Source organism: Guillardia theta (assembly GCF_000315625.1).
Source record: "Guillardia theta CCMP2712 unplaced genomic scaffold GUITHscaffold_40, whole genome shotgun sequence".
Classification (NCBI taxonomy): domain Eukaryota; class Cryptophyceae; order Pyrenomonadales; family Geminigeraceae; genus Guillardia; species Guillardia theta.
This window is the reverse complement of record NW_005434634.1, coordinates 283,986-300,588: the sequence shown is the minus strand read 5'-3', so window position 1 is coordinate 300,588 and position 16,603 is coordinate 283,986. Positions and strand designations below refer to the sequence as shown.

At 52.6% G+C, this 16,603-nt stretch overlaps 6 protein-coding genes across 6 annotated transcripts; 3 read left to right on the top strand and 3 right to left on the bottom strand.

The window, feature by feature from the left end:
- Window positions 1–541: 541 nt before the first annotated feature.
- Window positions 542–2,228, bottom strand: GUITHDRAFT_109608 (hypothetical protein; the record flags this gene model as incomplete). Its single annotated transcript, XM_005831411.1, has 8 exons — window positions 542–643; window positions 701–958; window positions 1,024–1,076; window positions 1,134–1,191; window positions 1,239–1,301; window positions 1,345–1,443; window positions 1,488–1,643; window positions 1,695–2,228. 8 exons carry the CDS (start codon window positions 2,226–2,228, stop codon window positions 542–544), a joined length of 1,323 nt encoding a protein of 440 aa, XP_005831468.1.
- Window positions 2,229–2,459: 231 nt separating this feature from the next.
- GUITHDRAFT_109607 (hypothetical protein) lies at window positions 2,460–5,116 on the top strand (the record flags this gene model as incomplete). Its single annotated transcript, XM_005831410.1, has 18 exons — window positions 2,460–2,620; window positions 2,830–2,881; window positions 2,937–3,038; window positions 3,090–3,176; window positions 3,229–3,447; window positions 3,512–3,586; window positions 3,634–3,750; window positions 3,798–3,865; window positions 3,917–3,986; window positions 4,042–4,070; window positions 4,125–4,204; window positions 4,253–4,344; window positions 4,392–4,440; window positions 4,490–4,593; window positions 4,641–4,675; window positions 4,727–4,822; window positions 4,922–4,983; window positions 5,028–5,116. The coding sequence occupies 18 exons, from the start codon at window positions 2,460–2,462 to the stop codon at window positions 5,114–5,116; spliced, it is 1,587 nt and encodes a 528-aa protein (XP_005831467.1).
- A 489-nt stretch (window positions 5,117–5,605) lies between these two features.
- On the bottom strand, window positions 5,606–7,548 carry GUITHDRAFT_163566 (hypothetical protein; the record flags this gene model as incomplete). Its single annotated transcript, XM_005831409.1, has 17 exons — window positions 5,606–5,695; window positions 5,819–5,879; window positions 5,928–6,012; window positions 6,056–6,117; window positions 6,166–6,199; window positions 6,259–6,313; window positions 6,362–6,430; window positions 6,475–6,502; window positions 6,549–6,588; window positions 6,644–6,791; window positions 6,827–6,887; window positions 6,937–6,994; window positions 7,058–7,086; window positions 7,141–7,246; window positions 7,298–7,324; window positions 7,371–7,420; window positions 7,466–7,548. The coding sequence occupies 17 exons, from the start codon at window positions 7,546–7,548 to the stop codon at window positions 5,606–5,608; spliced, it is 1,086 nt and encodes a 361-aa protein (XP_005831466.1).
- A 1,146-nt stretch (window positions 7,549–8,694) lies between these two features.
- On the top strand, window positions 8,695–10,925 carry GUITHDRAFT_109605 (hypothetical protein; the record flags this gene model as incomplete). The annotated part of the gene is made up of 16 exons (XM_005831408.1): window positions 8,695–8,780; window positions 8,828–8,897; window positions 8,949–9,068; window positions 9,121–9,198; window positions 9,247–9,365; window positions 9,413–9,499; window positions 9,550–9,641; window positions 9,701–9,731; window positions 9,932–10,010; window positions 10,058–10,120; window positions 10,187–10,268; window positions 10,311–10,375; window positions 10,433–10,497; window positions 10,550–10,640; window positions 10,694–10,815; window positions 10,880–10,925. 16 exons carry the CDS (start codon window positions 8,695–8,697, stop codon window positions 10,923–10,925), a joined length of 1,296 nt encoding a protein of 431 aa, XP_005831465.1.
- A 343-nt stretch (window positions 10,926–11,268) lies between these two features.
- Window positions 11,269–11,427, top strand: GUITHDRAFT_53965 (hypothetical protein; the record flags this gene model as incomplete). Its single annotated transcript, XM_005831407.1, has 1 exon — window positions 11,269–11,427. A coding segment is annotated over one exon (159 nt), but the record flags the coding sequence as incomplete, so codon positions are not given.
- Window positions 11,428–11,920: 493 nt separating this feature from the next.
- GUITHDRAFT_139723 (hypothetical protein) lies at window positions 11,921–13,439 on the bottom strand (the record flags this gene model as incomplete). Its single annotated transcript, XM_005831406.1, has 4 exons — window positions 11,921–12,472; window positions 12,527–12,810; window positions 12,863–13,100; window positions 13,155–13,439. The coding sequence occupies 4 exons, from the start codon at window positions 13,437–13,439 to the stop codon at window positions 11,921–11,923; spliced, it is 1,359 nt and encodes a 452-aa protein (XP_005831463.1).
- Window positions 13,440–16,603: the final 3,164 nt, after the last annotated feature.

The following is a 16,603-nucleotide window of genomic DNA, read 5'->3' as shown; positions in this document are numbered from 1 at the left end:
AACTGTTAGTAACATGCTCCATGCTGCTCGAAGGTTGTCTTGAAGATTGTGCAGTCCGGTGCTCGTGGCAGGAAAGAAATCGATTTCCTCAAGGTTCTCCTCTCCTCTCTTTGCTAGCAAGCGCCAACACGCTGATTTTGCCGTGGCATGTGTAATGCTTGCCCTCAGGATGCTGTCAATCATCCCTTCCTCTCTCGCTTCGTTCCGAAATTTCACGGGCAAGACGCATTCCTCCGTTGGCATGTGCAGTGACGTGGCGATCAGAACGCGCACGATTGTAGACGATAAATCCGGAGAGAAGCAAGAATGGATCGTGATGGAGAACGCGATCAAGGGGCTTGCGAAACCAGCGATCGCTGTGCGTGTGTTCATGTCCTGCTGCTCCAAGTCTCTCACCCTGCATGCAGGATGTCAAGATAGCCCCCCCCCCCCCCCCCCCCCTCTCCCCCGATTCCATGAATCGTACTTTGCTACAGACTTTGCTACCATTAATTACAATGAATATCGACCCGCCTCAAGATCAGCTGTACGATACACAGGACTAGGCTTGCACGTCGCGTAGAGCCCTCGAATGACTGCCCAACATCAGTTGCTGCAGATCAGCCTGTTGTCGAGGATCGAGATTTGCCCAGTATGAAGACATCTGGGCAAAAGCAGAAGCAATGAGCCCCGCCTGTGAACAGATTGTCACTTGCTTTACCTGAGAAATCTTGTCAAATTGAGTTTCCATGTCTGCTTTGGGAACAACGAATCCCCTGCAATACTTGCGTTTAGTGGGACGGGTCTCCGACCGAGCCTCCGAGATCTTCCACTTGGTCGACTGACAGTTCTTACAATCATCGCACCTCGTGAAACATCCCAGCAGGGCATGCCTGGGGTTGGGAGATTTGTTCTGCGTTTGCCTGTGCCACCAGGCAGAGTGAGCCACCAGCACGCTTCCAGCAGGTGCCGTTAGGATCTGAACGTGCGACAAGTAAGGTGATATGCAGTCAGTGTGTTGGCTCCGTCACGTGCCTGAGCTACTTCAGGCGTGCTAAACTGCTCGATGTTGGGGGGAGAGAAGAATTCGTGGGACCCTGGCAAAAGGGACGATCAACCCTCGGTCCGCTGTCTGCTTTCAACCACTCGAGCACCTGGGTAAAACATGGTGCCGCCATTCTCAGATGTGAAATTGTCCAAGAGCCACAGGACCTGAGCCAGGAGCAGTTCAATGCAGTCTCGCACAACCTCTCTGAAACCTGGAGTCCCAGAGGAAGGTCCGGCCACATTCCGATCTCGATGTCATGGTATGGGTAATCTACCTAGAAGCGGAGTGAAATGACAACCTTTGATCCTCCTACCTACATGCCAGCCAAGTCGCGGGTGATCCATCTTCGGCAGCAGTGTGTTGCTGGACCAGGTTGCACATCGAGCGTAACGACCGAGGTAACTTCGGACAAGGAACTACTTTCATCGTCAGAGTCAACAAGGGAGGCATTGAGCATGACCAGGATCACAGGGTGCACGAGGAGTTCGCCGAAGAGGGGATGATGGACAGCGACGTCGGGTATCCTGATCTGATAACCGTCGCTCCCACCTGTGCTTCGTTCGAGGATGCCCTGAAGCGCGTCACGAGCATCTTCAGCCTCTGAAGGCTCGAGCACCTGAGAGCCGATGAAAGGTAAGCAAGGGCCACATGCATGTCAATGAGCGACCTCAAGGACCGTGAAACCAGACACTCTCAGCTCATCAAGTTTGCGATAGTGAGCTTCGTCTCTCAGAAGAAACATCGCTCTCAGCCCAGCACTTGCAACCTCGTGTGCGCGCGGCTTTCCCTGTTCGTCGAAGCCCAACAGCAAACCAGCGTCGCTCCTGAAGCTACAAGTGTGCGATCCTAGCAGCTCGTCGTTGATCCACATGATTTCTGCTGTTGAATTCGACTGGCTTCGGTTGCTTTCAACATGCACGAAAACGAAATTGCCTTCAGTCATGCTCAGCACCCTGTCGGAATAAACGTTCTGCAGGGCATGCCTTCCCTCAGGGAACTCTTTCACGCGAAAGGTGGACATAAGATCACAACAGTGCTCCACCAGGGTGACCGAGTCTTGACCCTCCGCCATCTCTTTCATCCCAAGATACTTTCCATCAGTTGTTTCCACGTACAAGTCCATGGCGCCTGGCGCGAACGCGCTGACTGCCTCTCCAGAAGAGAGAGAGATCCCACTGAAGAGGAGGAACGCGACGAGCATGCGCGATGGGTTCTTCCATATGCCGCAAGGCGAGGGCAGGATGCATGGCAGTTTTCGTAGACCGCCTCTGATAATACTCTTCATCCTCTCTCGTGCTGCCCATCCGTTCTTATCATCATCTACATCATCATCATCTACATCGACATCATCATCTACATACACTTCTACGTTCATATCACCATAATCTACATCCCCTCGCCCTCCTCGTCCTTCCCTTCCTCCACAATGACCATGGTCGCAACTTTATTCCCACATCCCCCCACATCCCCAGGGCAAACCCCAACCCACATCCCCGCTCGTGTCCCCGGGAGCGCAGTGGCCGAGAGGACGAGGATGGAGGGGATGGCGGAGGAGACGCTGGAGGAGATGATGGCGGAGATCTCGTCGATCAGGTTCGCCATGTCCTTGCTAGGGCTCTTCTTCCTCTCCCTCTCCCCCGGGCTCTTCATGCTCCCTGCCTCCATCGTCCTGCCTTTGTGCCCTCCAAGCGACCTCAGTGAACCAGGAGGGGATCTGAGCGAGTCCTCTCAGTCTCTGAAGCCTCCTTCGTCTTGCTGGCCCTCTTGGAGATCTTGTTTGTTCTCTGACTAGTTTGCGTCAGGGCGTCGATGGTTCAGTTCATCAGTGGCTTCTCCATCGGTGCAGAGGCTCAGGTATGGCGGAATTTTCAACACCGCAGAACACGCGCTGAAGTTTTGTCCTTGTCAGCTGAACCAGGCTAAGATAGTTTCACGCGTGCAATCGAGTTTGGAGAGGATCGCCAATCTTAGCTCGAATGCGCAGACTATTCTGCCTTCCAGTGTCAGTGAGGTGACCCATTTTCAAAAATGTGATGTACTTTTTTTGACATGGAGTTTGAAGATATTTGAGCGTATTGATCGACCAACTTCATCTCAAAACGTTGATGTGGCTGCTCAGAGCTACGAGCAGTTTGGAACTGGGCTTGATGTAAGGGACTGAAAGACAGGGAAGGTTGTTACCTGATGCGTTTGTTTTCAAGGGAATGGATTCGCGAGTCGCTGAGCTGATGCAGACGGCGCAACAGAGGATAGAGGCATGGAATCGATTGCCCAAGTCACTGGGAGTCGCAGCAAATTCTTTCGCAAAGTTCAGAGCACAGAAATTCCCAACGACTTGCTTGAAATCCAAGAGGCCCCGACTGACCGACGACCCCGATGCTGAGCTGCTGCCGGATTCGAGGAGCGAGATGGCAGCGGCGGTGAGTCAGTCCTGACTCCTCCTCGTGCGGCTCCAGGGACGGTCTGCGCTCACTCTTCCATCAGGTGGCTGGTCGCGTTGTGAAGTTGCAACGGGCGGGAATGAACATGAAGAAGGGGATCTTGGCAGCGCAGATTATGGTGAGCGTTTGCAGCTGTGATGTCTCTTGTAAGGATAGGACATGCAGCAAGCAAAGGACAGCCAGGTGGTCAACGTCGTAGCGGCAGCTGAAGGTGTCATATCCGTCCACCTGGTGAAGGAGGGGGAGATAGTCAGGCAAGGGCAGCCACTGATGACTATCACGGTGACGTTCGAAAGTCACTGAGGAAATTTCATGAAGTGGCTCTGCAGATGAATTCCTTGGTCCATTATGTTTCGGCCCTCAGACGAATCCCCAACATCTCTGTCTTGTTGGAACGGTGAGACAAGTCAGCGGCGTCTAGCTGCATCTTGATCCTCTCAACGAACAGGGCGTCCCCGGCGGACCTTTCCTCCTCCACAACGAACCCCAAGAGGTTCGTTCTTGTCATCGGGGTGCAGGTGATCGGAGAGAGGTTCCCGTGCTCCTGCAGATTCTCACCTGGAGATCTTTCAGGGTGTTTTGACTGCTCGTTTGTCGATTCGGTGAGCATCTCTTCGTTGATGCGGAGATTCTGGTATCTGACCCTGTGGATCCAGTCGATTCCATGCAGAAGACTTCGAGGCCAAGAGCAAGATGGCGGCGGTAGGTACACCCAACACGGGTGCTGCTGGATCGGGTGAGATGCAGATGTGACAACTCTTGCGACTCAAGACATGTCGTGCAGGAACTCCTCGACCCGACTCGTCAAGAGACGGGAACGCGCTCATGTCTGACAACGTGGAAGACATGATGCACATCGACCAGCATGACTCGCACGTGCAGCCTTGTGTTCTCCTTCGCTCCCGTGTGCTGAAAGGTCTCAGGATGGCGGCGACGGAGTTCTTGGCAGCGACAAGGGTCAGTTCAGCAGCGGTACGTCAACAGGAGACCGCACGCCGTGGGAGAGTGACGGTCAATACAGGTACAGGGTTCCTTCGAATGGACGCGATAAGTATCAGCGGGATCACAGAGAGTTTGGGCCCCTGGGACTTGTCCTCCCATGCAATCTTTCGGGCTATCAACCAGGTGGCGTCAGCTCGAAGATGTCTCGTCGTACTCACATTCTGCTGCAGGAAGCCTATGCTGTCTTGCACACCTTGCGTTCAAGGTGCTTCTGACAGTTTCATCGGTCCTCGCTTCCTCACGTGTTGATGTCCAGGAACCGTTCAAGCTCGCAGGAGCAAGTCCTCTCTGACTTTGTCATCTGGCTCTCTCACTTCCGCTCGCTCTTCTCCACCAAGTGCATCTATTGCAAGTATGGCAGTCCACTGCCCTCCTCCTCCCTCCTCCTCCTCTTCCTCCTTCTTCCTCCTCCTTTTCCTCCTCTCCCCGCCCTCTCTCACGAGATCCTCAGGAAAATTCTGATCGCCGATAGCCCGACAGAGGTTGGCAAGCACACGTACTTGCCTTGCGCAGGTTGACTTTCTGTTTGCTTTGAGAAAGACATGACTGGGATGCAGGACGAGATATCGTAACGGGTGCGCCATATCACCCGCAATGCTGCCCTGTGCGAAACTCCATGGACGGATCACAAAGTGCCATGTTTTGATGAGTCGCCGAAGATCGCAAGACAGAGGGAAAGAGAGGGAGAGGAAGGAGAGGAGGAATAGAGCTCGGAGACGGAGGTTGAAGGAGGAAAGAGGAGGGCGCGAGAGGGGGAGGGAGGGAGGAGGACGGGAAAGTAGGAGCAGGTTTGATGGCGCGTTAATGTCTGAATAATACAAAACTAGTGGACTGAAATCAAACAAAGTGAAATGAGACGAACAGGTGGTATCACACCCTGAACTTCATGATTGACCAATCTTGAAATCTTGTTCTTTCGTCTTAAAACTTCTTAGGAGATTCTGAAAGAAAATTCATCATTTTGCCGGCCAAATGGAAGTTTCCAAGTCTGGGTTGCTAATGACCGGAAATTCATAAAAGAAGGGATAGGGAAAATCTGATTAGTGATGGTAAGGTAGCACAATGAATCTCCTCCTGGCTAGCCCAACGAGGAATGAGAGGGCCGAGGAGGGTTCAGTGTTCGAGCAAGATTCTGCTAAGGCTCATCCTCGTCATCGTCCTGCTCTCCCTCCTGCTCTCCTCGCTGACGTGTGAGGAAGTCGGAGTTGTAGGCTGCGGATCTTCCCTGACGAGATGAACAATCGGTTTGAGAAGAAGAGGAAGAAGAAGAGGAGGAAGAGGAGGAGGAAGAGGCGAGGAAGAGAAGGAGGACGAGGAGGACGAGGAGAGGGAGGGAGAAAGGAGGAACCTGTTTGAGCAGATGTCGCTTTGTCTTGGTGTAGACGATCTTCTTCTTGTACCCCAGCTCTCTGCCAGCATCTTCACGGACCGGGGCAGAGAGTGAGAGCATGCGCTACCTTATGACGAGAGACGCGGCATGGATGCCGAAGACGGCGGGCAAGTAAGAGATAGTGCCGTAGTAAGATTTCTTGTACCGCGAGCCTGTCGACTGGTCAAGTACCTTTAACATCATACTCACCCTCACCGTCAGTGACTTTGATTGAATTCGGGTCTGGTTTCTCCGTCGAGAACACGCAGGCAACTCCGCTACAGCAACCAGTGAGCACACACGATATGGGTCAAAACTTCCGCCACCTCAAAATCCCAAACTGCCTGCGCAGTCTCTTTCCTGCCACAAGGTTCCATTGCCATCAGGCTCTCCCGACCTATCCTCCTTGCTCCACTCACGTATGAACTTAGCGAACGGGTCCATGTCAGTCTTCGAGATGTCCGCTAGGTCCACCTGTAGCTACACTTTGACAAGCCCGCCGTGCAACCTTTCAGCTCAGACCTTGGATGGGTCCACCTTGCCGCCAGCTCCCATGGAGCTCACGATCGGCACACAGCTCTTGAGGGCCGCCTGTCAGCTCCGTCAAACCCGTCGAGCTCCATCGCTTGCCTCACATGCATCAGGTGCAACTTTGGCTGGAGGCTGCAGGACGTAGACATGAGGCAGAGAAAGCTTGAGGTGAGGTCACCTGTCGATACAGTCCACGACGTAGTCGAACCCGCCGCTCTCTGAAGCTCGAACGTCAGACGGGAGCAGAGAGCTTGTTCACCAGCATGAGCTGACCGATCAGAGTCAAGCACTCCTCGCATTCTAAGAACTTGGCCAGAGCTGCTTGCAAGTCACTTCGACTCCCCTTGCGTGCAGTCAATATTGTGCCTTCGATCTTGACGGCCGGGTTGACGTCTAGCAGCCTTTCCTTCATCACGTCCACCTGCACGAGGAGGGGCAAGCAAGTGAGGTGTGAACGTGTGAGATAAGAGCTGGTGCCTTGTACTTGTGATGGGTGGAGACAAGCGCACAGAGCTGTCTGTTAACCCATCAACATGACTTTCTCAACTACGCGGAGCAGAGCAAACCTGTTACGATTCGTCGGGTCGACGTCATCTCCGTCTATGATGGTAAGTTTTCCAACTCCTGTCAACCCGACAATCACATCTTGAAGTGATTTATCTTCAAGTCATTTGCTTTCTCCCTTACCTGCTCGAACCAGAAATTCCGCTGCAAAACTGCCGAGCAAACTCAGGTCACTCAAACTAGTACTGTTGTCGAGAGCATCTCACCTTCCAACTCCACCCATTCCAACGACAAGAACATGAGCGTCTTTCAAGTTCTGGATGCCACTATCTCCGATGAGCAGCTTCGCTCTCTCAAGCCAGGCATCTGAGGCTGCTCAGGAGCAACAAGGGTCACTATGCGGAAAAGCGCTGGGCAACTCACTGTCTGTACTTCCTATGTCACTTTTGACTGTGCATGACATGTCACTAGCAGATAAGCAGAGTAACAACATCACCTGTCTTGTTGAGATGATGGACCCTGTCATCGGCAACATGACTGGCAAGGCTGGAAACGCATCAGAACCCAATAAACTTGACATCAAACACTCACCGCTTGTAAATGTAGTACAAGGAGATAGCACCCAAGGTCAGCGAAGCTCCTACTTGCAACTGATGTTGCAATACAGTTGACATGATACTTAGCGATCTGTTGTCACTCTACGATGCTCCAGAATCAGGACTCAGCATGTTTCTGCTCTGAAAGTCACAAACACGAAATAAATTGGCAACCCCCCAACACCCTCAAAGTTCCTCATCTGCTCAGTTTTCTCTTCTTCTCTGATTCTTCTCTGCTTCTCTTCTCTTCTTCTCCTCTGCTTCTCTCCTCTGCTTCTCTCCTCTTCTTCTCTTCTTCTCTTCTTCTCTCTCTTCTCTTCTTCTTCTCTCGCTTCTCTTTTTCTCTTTCTTCTCTTCTTCTCTCTCTTCTCTTCTTCTCTCTCTTCTCTTTCTTCTCTTTCTTCTCTTCTTCTCTCTCTTCTCTTCTTCTCTCTCTTCTCTTTCTTCTCTTTCTTCTCTTCTTCTCTCTCTTCTCTTCTTCTCTCTCTTCTCTTTCTTCTCTTTCTTCTCTTCTTCTCTCTCTTCTCTTCTTCTCTCTCTTCTCTTTCTTCTCTTTCTTCTCTTCTTCTCTCTCTTCTCTTCTTTTCTTCTTCTTCTCTTCTTCTCTTCTTCTCTTCTTCTCTTCTTCTCTTTCTTTTCTTGTCCTCCCTCGCCCTTATCTCTCCGATATCCTCGTGACACAATGCGTCCATTAGACCTTTTTATATTGCTCATACACGGCTTATACCCGCTTATACTCCTCTGTGAGCCGTAAGCAAGAAAATGGAGGAAGTATGAAAGGAACGGGCAGTCGCAGATGGAGAGAGGAAGGGCGAAGGACAAGGAGAGGAGGGAAAAGGTGCAACGACTGTATCCTAGAGTGCTATGAAGATGCAACGACTGTATCCTAGAGTCCCATGAAGATGCAACGACTGTATCCTAGAGCGCCATGGCCGATTGAAAGATTTGATCTAACTTTGTTTCTCTTCCTCTTCTTCTTCTCACCTCCAGAAATGGCGCGCATGGCTCTCGCCCTCTTGACCTGCGTTCTATGTCTGCCCAGCATGGCACAGTGTTTCATCCCCAATGCTCCGAGCAAGGGAGTACTGATGCGGACGGCGAGCTCGTGCCTTGCGAGCATGGTTGACAGAAGAAGAGGAAAGATTCGACCGTATCCGGGAAGAAGTACCTTGCATTGTGAGTCGAAATTGTGTGCAACGATGCTGTTGCCTGGCTCACGAGGGCATGGAAGTTTGCATGCAGTCCAATCCCAACGAGAACGATTCCGGATCCTCAGCTTCTGCAGCAGCTCCCAACGGAATCCCTCCCTGGTGAAGCATGGAATTTCTCTGCAGCACAGTGATCCTACTGGCTTTAGGCTCGTGCCATTCTTGGTGCCGGCTGCGGGAGGAGCGCTCTTTGGGTACGACATCGGAGCATCCAGTGCGGTGAGGGATGACAGTGATGGGTGACCCTGATCACTGAGTTCTGCTTGATAGGTCGTGCGGATTCTCGGCGAGAAACAAACTCTCTTCGGGACTCTGGATCCAGTTCAGCTCGGCCTGGTCGCAAGTGGAAGTTTGTTCGGAGCAGTTGCGGCTTCCGGGGCTCTTATCTTTGTGATCTTGCTTCTCAGATGAAGGTTCTTCTCATGTGACGCTGCTGTTTCAGATCGGGGATAGATACTTCGGTAGAAAGCAGGAGCTAATAGCTTCTGGTTTTCTCTACACGTTGGGAACGGCCCTGCAGGTTCATCGCTGGCTGCTCGTGTGCGACCTCAAGCCATTCCTCCTGTAGGCGGCTTCTTCGAGCTTCGGCATGCTCATCGGTAGTCGAATCCTCTACGGGTTGGGGATCGGAACAGCCATGCATGCAGCCCCTCTTTACATTGCTGAGACGGCACCGTCGGAGCTGCGGTAATGAGAGGATATGAACGTCTCCTTGCTCAAGTGCTTCTCTGTAGTGGCAAGCTCGTATCTCTCAAGGAGGCAGCCATCGTGTTGGGCATCGTTGCTGGCTACGCCACAGGAGCAGCTTTTGGAGATGACGGGTCAAGCGAAATTTTATGGGGGAGCAGAAGACTTAACGTGGACTTGTCAGGGCTTGGAGGAACGTCTTGGCTGCAGCTCTACCAATCGAAGCTGCGATGATTCTAGGTTTTCCATCTCCAAGTATCTCATGCGTTCCTGAGGGTTACAAAAGGAACTACTTTCATCCCCGAATCAGCACGCTGGTTGGCTCTGCGTGGCAGAACTCAAGAAGCGGAGGAAGCAGTCCAAGCTGTAAGAATTCTCAAAATTCTACCAGATTCAAAGTGTTCTCCAGTTGTCCAAAGTGAGTTCAGACGAGGCAAAGATTCAAGTCACTTCCATGGCATCCATGGTTGATCCGAACGAGAAACAACAATCTTTCCAAGAATCATTCTCACGGTCTCTCGTTTTCTTGATGCTTTTTTGATTACCTTTACTCATCCTCCTTCCAGCTTGGTCTCCGACTCAACCAACCGCAAGGCCTTAACCATTGGTGTGGGACTCGTTCTATTTCAGCAGCTCTCGGGACAGGTTAACTGGTTGTTCAAGAGATGTACTTGACTGACTGATCCAAACAGCCTTCAGTCCTCTACTACGCCAACAGGATCTTTGAAAGGGCCGGGCTGGGGTTCGAAGCAGCGGTTGGAGTAGGGCTGTTCAAGGAAGGGAGAGCAGCCATTGAGGAGGAGGAGTGATGATTCCTGCAGGCAATCATGACCCTCTTATCCGTGAACCTTGTTGAAGACCCGAAGTGGGGTCGGAGGCCTTTGCTGCTGCTGGGCACCTCTGGTGGCGGATCCTGTTCTCAGCCGCTTTCCTGACTTTGAGCAGGCATGGCCGTTTCTCTGCTGGTGCTGGCGGCTCTATTTTCAGGAGGAGCGGACTCAATCAATCAAGTGAGCTTCTGCTAGTGCAGCAGTCGCCGTGCTGCCCCTTGAGCTGACTTGGAGCAGTCTGCGGTGATCGCCTCCATCGTTGCATACGTCGGCTGTTACCAGATTGGCTTTGGGCCCATCACGTGAGCCCCAGCTGAGCTTGAATGGCTTAGTGAGTGACACCATCTCTCCCAGCTGGCTAATTCTCTCGGAAGTGTTTCCCCTCAAGATCCGAGCTGCTGCCGTGTCCGTTGGCACCCTTGCAAACTTTGGCTCCAACGTCCTGGTACTGATCCCTTACCCTCATGCTCTCCGAGGCTCGTGCTGACCTACCTCAAGGTCACTCTCGCTTTTGAAAGTGAACGACAGAGTCTCGGAGAGACATTGCTGTTCCTTCAGTTCGCTGCGATCGCAGTCGCTGCCGTTGCTTTTGAATTTAAGATGGTCCCTGAAACTAGGTGGTGACCACCTGCTGTCGCCCAGTCCATACGTCACGGTATCATAGTATGCTGACATGGAACGCAGGGGCTTGACTCTCGAGCAGATCGAGGAGAAGATCCGAGGTGATTGAGTCCTGGCATGTAACTAAGTAGAGTCTCAGTTGTCATCAGTATTAAAAGACTGAGTCCTTTCAGTCCGCGCAAAGTCTGACGTGAGCGGAGGCTCGCGGCCCGGGCCCGGCGCCGGGCCCGGACTCCGTGCCACTTTACTATAATTCTGACACCTTCCAAGACGCCATGCCGCGAGGTTTGTGAATGCTGGTGCGGGCGAAAAGAGGAGAGGAAACATTCATGAGCTAAGTGGACAGCCTTAGAAGATATAAGAAAAGAGGAAGATACTGTGATTGATAGAGTTGTAACACAACATATCCACGAATTGGTCTCATCAGGGACGTCTACCAGCAAATGATGGAGTACTACTCTATCTTGGGTGTTGCAAAGAACGCAACTCAGCAAGAAGTCAAGAAAGCTTATCTACAAGCCGCGCAGAAGTTTCATCCAGACGTTGCTCCTGAGGACCAACGCAAGACAGCGGAGGTTAGGTTCAAGGAAGTGAATGCTGCGTATGAGGTAAATCTCAAGCACGATCATGCGCCTTTGCTTCCCGATTTGACATTGCGAGAAGGTGTTGGGAGATCCGCTGAAGAGGAAGGAGTATGACAGCAGATCTATGTACGGCTATCACTCAGGAATGTCTGCTTCTCAAGCAACGCGTGCTGCTGGGGCATGGCGCAGCAGGAGCGGAGCATCATGGGAGTCGAGCTGGGCACAAGGCCCTCAACCAGGCTACCAGACGTCATGGAGGCGGGGCACCATCACTGGGGCGATGGTGGCGTTTCCTCTTATTGTTTGCTCCATCTTCTTGAGTGGAATGGTGGATTACGCATGGGATCAGATGAACACAGGGAAGAAGCTAAAGCACGTTATGGAGAACCGCAAGTGACACCCTAAGTGACGACAACTCTAGAGAAATGCGCATAGTGACATCATGAAAGCCGAGATGGCGACACTAACATCGAAGAGCCTTGGCATTCACATTGAATACATGCGATCAGCGGAAATTAATTTACATGTGTCGGAAAATTGGGAAGTAGCTTTGATTGCTCCCGCATCTCCTTGAGAAGAGAAGAGGATAGAAATGTCCAAATCCGTCACGGACATCGAATACATCTGCTTCCTTCAATCGCGCAGTTTCCAAATACGCTCGAAAGATCCATGAGCAGTGGCACCTGGGCAGGTTGTCAACGGTGATAGTGAAGTCAACACTTCTCAACCTGTATAAGTGTCTTGACATGAACATGGAGAAGATGGCCTGGTCAAAACGATGGTTCGACTGATCAGCTTTCTTCGGGGCGATACAGTCTTCATCGAGGGCGCATTTGATTGTGCTTCCCAGCACCTCCTGTACTGCACGGCTCGTGTTCATGTACCCCTGAATGCCGCCAGCGCACATATCCTTCCCACGCAAATCGTTGGCCTCGAACCCCAGAAACTGCATGCTCGCAGGATGTATCTTTTCCGGCAAGGTCTTCTCACCCTGCATGACGAAGAAATAACCATCTCTGGCTATGATGTCCTCGATGAGACCGACAGGTTGCCAGAGCTCCTGTCCAGCATCCTATCAAGGGTTCGTCAGAGAGCTCGAGGCTGGAGAAGAGTCTGCAAGACAGACCTGATACAGGATCATCGAATCTCTCATGAGCGCTTCACGATACACCAAGGGCTTCCAAGCATAGTTCCTCAGGTTTCGGACATGCGGAGGGTAGCTTTCAAAGGGGAATCGAACGAGTTGAACATTTTTCCAGTCGCTGACAACCATACTCTCCAGCTCATCGAATCCCATGTCGTAGATAGTGATGTTCAAGTTCGGCTCTCGGAGCTGAATGGATCCAACGAGGTTTGCGAGGCATTGGAAATAAAGAGAATTAGCAGAAGACACCAGCCGCACTTGTTTACCTGCAAACATGATCGTCATGCAACAATAGTGTCCTCTTATAGATTCATTTACCATTGTAGGAGATGTCTGTAACTTTACTCTGCATTCTTTCATGCTGATGAACGAAGCCACCTCGGAGGTGGGATTGTAATATGGCGTTTTGAGACTGCCTCTGCACCTCTTGCACCTCGAGCGGAAAAGGACCAGGTGCTCTCAAAATCCTCTTCAAGATGCTGTTTGCACGCAGATCAAGGGGAGAAACTTGAAGCGCTTTCAAACAATAGGCGATGCTTGCCTTCATCTCCTGTACCTTGAAGTACAAGAAAGCGATGTGGCTGAGCAAGGAAGGAAAGGAGGGCTCTACCTGTTCTACGGCAGAGAACGCAGCATGTGCTGCTCTGAAGTCTCCTTTCTTCATCATCAGTTTCCCCTGTCTGAACACCGCGAAAACATCTTGCGGCATCTTTGCAGCCAAGGCGATGGCATCGTTCAACCTGCCCTCTGCCTCAGCTCGCAGCGACTCTCTCAACAGTCTGGAGCTCTGCGCCGCCTGATCTCGTTCCTGCTCCTTGCTCGTCGAGCATGGCACAAAGTAGCACATGAGCAGCAGCAGCAGCAGCGGCACTGCCGCCCTTCCTCTCCTGCTCATCCTTCTGCCATTGACGCCAACTGAGGCGGAGGGTATGGGGCAGTAAAGTTGTATACGACAAGTTGAGGTAGTTTTCAGCTTGTGCCCCATGGGTTTCCGGGGGCCGAATGCAATGGGCGCAATGTATGCTGGCGACAATGCTCGCAATGGCGGGGGCGGGGGCAGGGGAAGGAGGAGGAGGAGGAGGAGGAGGTAGCATAGCAGGGAGATGCTGCTTCAGAGAAGCTCAGCTCCTGTCGAGCCTATCCGCTGGTCGGTACAGGGACCCTCTGCTGCTGCACATGCGGGGAGGAGGGGGTCTTCCTCGCAAATCTCGAGGCGACTTCTATGACGACCTGAGCTCGATGGATAGCGAAGAGTCAACCGACCCGGCTGGAGAGGGAGGACAGAAGGAGAGGTCAACTGCCTCTGTAGCTGACAAGGAGCAGAAGATCGACGACAGGCTGAAGCTTTCTCCCGCTGCAAAGTTGTTCCTCAACGTGGACGACGGAGATGAAAGCTCGAGTGCCGGCGATGGGAGGGAGGAGCAACTCAATGGAACGCAGGATGCAACGATGGTGAATCAGAGCCGTCTGCTACAGATCTTGTCGGGTCCCAACGACACGGGGGCTCAAGGGCCGGGTACTGGTACCCCTCGCGCGCAATCAATAAACCCACGAAGTTCCTCGGAGCTCTTCGAAGGGATTCAGTCATACTGCAGGGCGAACTCGCTTTCTGATGTGAGTTTGTTCATCTCATTCACTCCCTTCGAACCATCCCTCCACTCTCATATTGCAAGTCTCTACTGTACCTCCCCGTCTCCCGTCTCCATTTCCCATTTTTCTCCTTCCTTACCCGTGCTTGCATCCAGCCCAAAGTTGAGGTTTCTCGCGTCGGACTACCCCACGAACTTATCCAATTCTGCTGCTCGGTCTGGATCAATGGCAGTCGTATGAAACGAAGCGCATCATCCAAGAAAGGAGCTGAGACCCTTACATTGAGCTATGTATACCCATCTAGATCCCATGTCTTCTCCAACCCCTCCCAGCTCCTCCGGTCTCATGTTTCACTTGCTTGCCTCCCCCTTCTCTCTCTCTCTCCTCCCCCCCTTCCCCCCCTCCCCCTCTCTCCCTATCTCCCGCTCTTCTCTCTCCCTCTCCCTTTCCATTCGCGTGTCGAATCTCTCCTCTCACCGTCCCAGCAATCCCCTACAAGACTTCTCCTGCTAATCTGCCCCTTCGTGTCAATTATCCAGTACACTTCCCGTCCTGAGTTCACTTGGCAGGTGCTTGACACCTTGACAGAGGGAGGATATGAGGCTTTCCTCGCTCGTTCTAGTCCAGCAGAAATTCATCACAAGTCCAGTTCCGACGGTTGTTGTTCCTCTTTCCTCCCCCAAGTGACCTGAATGTATATACAGAGTCAAACAACTCGCTGGCAACCTCTCCTCCTCCCGGTCCTGCCGTTGCTCCTCAACCTGCTCTCCCGGCCATCCAATCGCACCGTACTGATCCTGCAATGGTGATTTACTTGGAGATGACTGGGTTGATAGGAGACCAGGTCCGAGTTGAAGTTCCTGTGTCCAGGTCGAAGGTGGGTCTGGTCATAGGAACTCACGGTAAGAATGCGCGACTGCTGTGCCATGAGGTGAAAGTTCGAACAAGCGCAATGCACGTTTGATGATAAGCACAGGCAAAGATGTTGCGATCGCACATCTACATCCCCTCGTGGAGCCCTCAGTCACAAAACAGCAGCAAGGATGCTGAGAATGTGGAGGATGGAGGCGATGACAAGTTGTCGATTGTGATCACTGGGTCCAGGGAATCTGTAGAAAAGCTCAAGGGCAGGGTGAACTACTTCTTGTCCGGTCTTGCTCCTCAGGATCCGCTGTCCTACATCCAGCCCTTCATCTCCCAGACGGGTCAGTCAAAGTCAGGGGAGACCGGCGAAGGTCGGGAGGTTCCACAGGAAGCTCAGCGTCTCCTCCAGCTCGTTGAGAAACTGTCATCCTCTACTGGCCAGAAACAACCGCCCAGCACAGCAGCCCCGCAAGCAAACAGCCAGCAGGCGGAGGTTCTTTCGAGCATGCATGGGCAGCAGCAAGAATTTCAACGAGGGAAGTCGTCGAGCCCAAGGATGAAAACCTCGTTTCCTTCCTACAGGAAGGGGTATCAGCAGGAGAGGAGCAGATATCAGGAGGACAGCAAGCTGCCTTCCAACGCTGTGTACGAGGGTTACCAAGAGTTTGCTACTCCCTCGCAAGAAGCGAGCATGAAGCTCCATGATCCCCAGCTTGCCGCCAGCATTCAATCAGCAGCTGCTGCCAAGATGGCCAGTGTGCCGTACACTGACATATCACCGCAGTACAGCAAGCGGATCTATGGTGCCGATAGCATGGCTTCTCCCCCCAAGACTTTTCATGCCCCTCCTGCTGGAATCGACGATCCCCTCGCAAGGCGAGCAGACATCCATCTGCAGGAGGAGAGCTACAGGCAGGGGAGCGACGTGGTTGGGAGGAGGTATGAGGCCTCGGACCCGGACAAGCGCTACACGTTCAGCAGCATGCATCCCAGCCTCCCTCCGAAAGAGTACTCGTTTGCACGAGGGGAGCAGATCAGACCAGGGGAAGACGTGGCGATGCTCAGAAGCAGGAGCTCTGCCTACCTACAGCAGCAGGAGCTTCAACGAGAAAGTGTTTATCCTCCTCCCAAGGGCCCCAACTCCCAGCTGGTGGATCAGGAGGCCCTGCAGGTCATGTCCTGGAAACTAGACCATGTCACCCAGGGGCTGAACGTGGTGACCAAAGCCATCGGCCACTTATCGTCGAGCCTCCCTCATAGCAAGCACTTGGACGAGAAGGAGATTCTTATGACTACGGAGAAGCATCCACAAGACAGCAGCTACCAGCCACAGGTCCTGATTGTCTACAGGTGAGGGAGGAGGACGAGGACGAGGAAGAGAATGAGGAGGAGGAGGAGGATGGGAGCTTGACCTTGACCTCTGCGAGCAGCGGGGCGTTTCAGATGCATCGCGTCAAGAAAGATCACCAGGAGGCCGAGGAGAGGATGGACGTGCTCATCGGGGAAGGAGGAGTCCTCTCACAGGTGAGCTTTGAGGGCATGGGACAAGAGTGAAGAGAAGAGACTCAAATTCGTCTCAGCATCCGCTGCGCGATCATCTCCTGT